This window comes from Cryptomeria japonica, chromosome 4 (assembly GCF_030272615.1).
Source record: "Cryptomeria japonica chromosome 4, Sugi_1.0, whole genome shotgun sequence".
In the NCBI taxonomy this organism is placed as follows: domain Eukaryota; kingdom Viridiplantae; phylum Streptophyta; class Pinopsida; order Cupressales; family Cupressaceae; genus Cryptomeria; species Cryptomeria japonica.
This window is the reverse complement of record NC_081408.1, coordinates 54,806,612-54,812,482: the sequence shown is the minus strand read 5'-3', so window position 1 is coordinate 54,812,482 and position 5,871 is coordinate 54,806,612. Positions and strand designations below refer to the sequence as shown.

The window sequence follows — 5,871 nt, the reverse complement described above, 5'->3', positions numbered from 1 at the left end:
CCCTGGATGATATCTGCTCTCCTAGCAATGATCGGTTTTTGAACTGCCTACAAGCTACCTATCTCAATGGGGAAAGCAATGTCTGCTTCATCACTCCAAGATCCAACCTTCATAGACTAAGGGTCGGGATAGTGCACATTAGTAACCCTACTCCTATCGCCAGTGTCGATCCTGCTGCCATCCAGTGCCGCCATTTCGCTCCCGCCTGTAGACTTTATGATTTTTTATGAAGCAACTTATTAATTTTTTTATTTAAATTATGTTTAAAAATAATTGTAGGGAATTTTAAAATTTAAATGTAAAAAAATTAAGTGAAACAAAATAATTTAAATCTAAATAAAATAGCTCTAGTTGATATCTCTCTAATTTTTAGATAGATGTATTTAAGATATCTATATTAGTATATTAATAATAATTTGGTATAAAAAGCTTCTTTTAAAAAAAAAAACAATAGTTTAATGGAAATTTTAAAAATATAATAAAAATAATATATTAAAACATAATAATATAATCATATCTGAATAATAATTTAATATTAATTACACTATATAATAATATAATATTTTTTGTACAAGCTGAGTTGGTCTAGTGGTGGAGAACTTGTGCTCTTGAAAGAGAGGTCACAAGTCACCTTATTGGTTTTGGGCTATTACCTAATATTTTTTAAAATAGAATTGTGAACAAATTTGATATCTTTCAATATACTTTACTTATATTCCTCTAAAAATAGGTATGTTAAATAAATCAATTCACATTGACAAATAAAGGGTGGATGAATCAATATCAAACATAAGGAAAATAGAAAAAACAACATTAATTAATTAAGGTTGTGATAAAAAACAAAGAATTACTTATTTAAACTCGCATTAAATCACAAACTCATCGAGTTGTATTGATAATGATGGTCTTTCCTCAAAAGCAAGGAAATAATTATGATAGTGATGTTTTCCAAATCTTTGTTGACTTGACTTGCTTTTACTTCTTGTAGGAGACCACCAAATTTATAAGTGGTCCACAATTTGTTTGTAATTTTATTTTATTTCCTATAATAAATATATTTTATATTTGAAGTATAGTTATATAGATGTCTTTTATATATTAAGAATAATTTTATATATTATTTGAATTTTCTCCAAGTCAGGAGTCTCTTGGAAATGCATGTAATTGTATTGATGATGATGGTTTATAATTATTTGAATTTTCTCCAAATCTTTGTTGACTTGACTTGCTTTACTCCGTGGAAGAAACAACAGAATTCATTTTGTCATTAACAATTTGTTTGTTACTTTGTTTACCTACTTTTCTCTACAATTAATTTAAATCACTCATCACTCATTCAAACTCACGTTAAATCACCCAATTCGTGTGGGAGACGAGGGAAATTATTTGTATTTTGTTCGTTGTTAGATTGGTCACGTATAGCACACGAAAGAAAAAGACAGTATTTGAATTTTCTCCCAAGGAAATAAATACATCTCACATCTCTCATTACTAGCTAGTCAAGTCAATGAAGAAAAAAAAAAAATTATATTTCTTCTTCTATACGAAATATATTACCTTACTTATCCAGCTGTCTGCTGGCTATAAATAGTGTGATACCCCTCTTCTTTCTCTCACCTTACTTATCCAGCTGTCTGCCATTTACCATTATAAATAGTGTGATACCCCTCTTCTTTATCACGCACTTTCATTCCTGCCTTGTGTTGTGGAGGTAACCTCTCTCTTCTTTCTTCATTTCTTTCTTCTCTATTTGATTTTCTTTTAAATTATGTTTGGCATCTATTTAATTCCTGTCTGATTATTTTTGAATCAAACATTTGTGCAGAGATTATCAGTTTGTTGTTAAAATGGAGAGATTCTCTGTTATGCTGTGCTTGTTTATTGTGATGAGCTGCTGTTCTGTTTCTGCCACCTGCTATGTTTCATGCTTCCCACATGAGAGAGATGCCCTCCTTGCTCTCAAGGATGAGTTCTATAAATACATGGATGAGTACTATAAATACATGCATTCAAATGAGTACTATAAATATGAGTCATGGAAGGGGTTCAATTGTTGTGAGTGGCGTGGTGTTAAGTGCAGCCACTCCTCCTCCCACGTCATCCAACTCCGCTTCTCCAACAATTTCAACCATACTTATCATCTGAAAACTCTTGTTCAATTAAAGCACATGGAGTATTTGGACTTGAGCGGAAATTGGTTTAGTGGCCATCTACCCAAAGGTACTTTTCTACTGAGCCATTTTCTAGTTTTAAAAATTTGAAGTTTATATTTATAAAAAACAATAATATTATTTAGTGTTTGATATTTTGTTTCTATTTAATTTTTTTAATTGTTAAATAGTTGATAATAATTTTATATTTCATTTATATTAGAAAATAATAATAAATGATTGCTTTCTTTTTCTGATTTCTATTTTTCTTTAATTTTTAATGTTAAATTATTTTATGTTTGCAGAATTATTTGGTCTCCAAAATTTGAGGCATCTAGATCTCTCTACGAACAATTTCATTGGCCACCTACCCAAAGGTACTTTTTTACTGAGCCATTTTCTATTTTCAAAAATTTGAAGTTTATATTTATAAAAAACAATAATATTATTTATCTACCGTTTGATATTTTGTTTGTATTTAATTTTTTTAATTGTTAAATAGTTAATAACAATTTTATATTTCGTTTATATTAGAAAGTAATAATAAATGATTGTTTTTCTTTTTCTGATTTCTATTTTTCTTTAATTTTTAATGTTAAATTATTTAATGTTTGCAGAATTATCTGGTCTCGAAAATTTGAGGCATCTAGATCTCTCTTGGAACTATTTTGAAGGTGAGATTCCTATGGATGTTGGCTCCTTGCACACCTTGACTCACCTCAATTTGGCTTGGAATGAAGTGTTTAGCTCTAGTTTAAGGTGGGTGGAGAAGCTGCAAGAGCTGAGATATTTGTCTCTTGAAGGTGTAGTGTTGAATAAGACAACTTGGAATTTGGAAGCAACCATTTCTCATCTCCATCATCTCCATTACCTAAACCTTGCCAATTGCTATCTATCAGGGCACATCCCCAGTGCCATCCAAAACCTCACCTCCCTCTCCCATCTTATTTTAGATGATAATGACCTTAGTTCTATAGTGCCTTCATGGTTGGGAAATATGCCTCATTTGCAAGAGCTTAGTTTGTCTGGAAACCCATCATTGAGCGGAGATGTAGGTCAGATGTTATGTTGTGAATGGCCACAATTGACCAAATTTGATTTGAGCATTACCAATATATCAGGTACTATTCCACCTTGCATTGGAAATATTTCTACCCTCCTCCATATTGATATGAGTAAAGTTGAGGATTACGTTGTTAGTGGAAATGTGGAAGGAATTATTCCTTCTTCCCTTGGCAACATCTCTAGTCTTCAGACACTAAATCTTGGAGGAAACTCATTGAGTGCAGAGATCCCACCCTCACTTGGTCAACTTTCATCTTTGATTTATCTAGATCTCTCCCACAATAAAATCGATGGTCAAATACCTTCCTCATTGGGTAACGTTTCATCCTTGAGAGGTATTTATCTTGATGATAATCAACTAAATGGTACAATTCCCACTTGTCTTGCACTTCTCCCTCATGTGGAAAATTTTGATCTCTCCTCCAACAATTTGCAAGGTAATTTTTCTCTTGATTCTTTCATAAGTACTAGTAACTACCTTCAACTTTATCTTTCTAATAATAAATTGACTATCCAAGTTGACCCAAACTGGATACCTCCATTTTCCCTAAAAATTTTAGCATTATCTTCTTGTAATATTGAAGGTATCCTACCTCCATTCCTTTCAACACAATATCAATTATATTATTTGGATCTCTCCCAAAATAATCTATGGGGAACCATTCCGCCTTGGCTAGGAGATTTACCTAGTCTACAAAGTTTAAATCTATCATATAATAATTTACAAGGTCCACTACCCCTTACCATCTACATGTATTCATTCAGATATTTAGATCTACATAACAATCAATTGAATGGTTGTCTTCCAATTCCTTCAGGATCTTCCTCATATGTTCATCTATTGGATCTATCAGAAAATGGTTTTACAGGTGTTATCCCAGTGCAAATTGGCAAGATTTTACAAGGCATTAGATTCTTGTCATTTTCATCAAATTATCTAAGTGGTGGAATTCCTTCCACCATTGGTCTTTTGCAATATCTAGAAGTTCTAGACCTATCAAAGAATAGATTATCTGGTAAAATACCATTGAGACTGACTAATTGCTCTTCTTTGACAAGACTGAACTTGGGAAAGAATAATTTGATGGGGGAGATTCCAGCTCAGATAGGAATGTTAAGCTATCTTGTGGCACTACAACTGAATGGAAATATGCTTAAGGGAAACTTGCCATCTAGTCTTCAGAATTGCTCCAGCTTGCAGATTTTAGATGTGGGTGATAATTTATTAGTGGGAAATATACCCCTTTGGCTATCAAAATTCACCGAGTTGATGATACTTATTTTAAGGTCAAATAAACTCCAAGGGAACATTCCAAACCAATTAAGCAATCTTTCAAAATTGCATGTGCTAGATATTTCATATAATTATTTGACTGGGGCCATCCCACCACAGTTGGCAAATTTAACAGCAATGATGGATCCACATCCACAAGTAAAAAGCTCAAATGCTAGTGATTATTCCTATTATTACAAAGAAGAGATCCAAGTTATCAACAAAGGATTAGAATTGATGTATTATAATTCTATTTTGTTACTTATAACTTGCATTGATCTATCTGCAAATCAATTATCAGGTGGCATTCCTTCAGAAATTGGAAATCTTAAAGGTATACACACTTTGAACTTCTCAAGGAACAATCTTACAGGAAATATTCCAATCACTTTTGGAATGCTAGAGCAGTTAGAATCATTGGATCTTTCAAACAACAAATTGCATGGAAGCATTCCAAATGACATGCTAAAAGTTTCTAGCCTAAGCACTTTTATTGTATCTAACAACATGTTTTGTGGAAGCATCCCAAGAGGGGGTCAGTTTGCAACTTTCTCTGCCACCTATTTCTCTAAGAATCCTAATCTTTGTGGATTCCCAGTTGATAATATGACATGTAAATGTGGAGATAATAAAAAATCTAGCATGATTTATCTTCCAGAACAAGAGACTCAAGGAGAAGGAGAAATTCCATGGCATTGGTATGTCGAGTGGATGACAAGTTTTGCTGTTGGATTTTGGGGGGTGTTTGGAATCTTGATTGCCAAAAGGTATTGGAGAAGAAGATTCATCCAAATCTTAGATGAATTTGCCATTATTTTTGTAGATATATTAAGTTGTACTTGATAGGCAAATATAATTTGTACAAATATAATTTTGTCTATGGAAATGTATCGATTTCCTCAGTCACAATTTTATGAAGCATGCAAATTAGAGTTGATGAAAATATATGTATCACTATTAATTAATTAGCAAAAAAATTATTGGTGGACATATATTATTACATGAAAATATGCAAGTCCTTTATGTTAAATTTTTATTGAATGGGTATTTAGTTTTAGGAAAAAGTAATATTAAGTATCTTTATTCTCATTGAAAATATAAATATAATAAAAGATCAATTTTTTTATAACTTGTGTGTGCGTGTGTGTGTACGAATATATATGATGGAAACATACTTGTAGGTCTTGACATCCATATTCACTACTTCCTCTAGTTAAATACAAGGGATCGTAAACGTTAGAATCTAATATACATAAAAAAAAATTAATTATATTTTTAAAAAGAAATTCTAATAATGTTTATTTTACTCACATAAAAAAAGGTCCACAATCATTTGAAGTGTAACAATAATAGTTTTACACTATTTATAGTTAAAACATTCTC

At 31.5% G+C, this 5,871-nt stretch overlaps 1 protein-coding gene across 1 annotated transcript; it reads left to right on the top strand.

Annotated features, from left to right (window-relative positions):
* Nucleotides 1-2,160: 2,160 nt before the first annotated feature.
* On the top strand, nt 2,161-5,425 carry LOC131038991 (receptor-like protein 7). The gene is made up of 3 exons (XM_059219562.1): nt 2,161-2,220; nt 2,456-2,527; nt 2,768-5,425. The coding sequence occupies exons 1-3, from the start codon at nt 2,169-2,171 to the stop codon at nt 5,329-5,331; spliced, it is 2,688 nt and encodes an 895-aa protein (XP_059075545.1). The 5' UTR covers nt 2,161-2,168; the 3' UTR covers nt 5,332-5,425.
* The last annotated feature ends 446 nt before the right edge of the window (nt 5,426-5,871 follow it).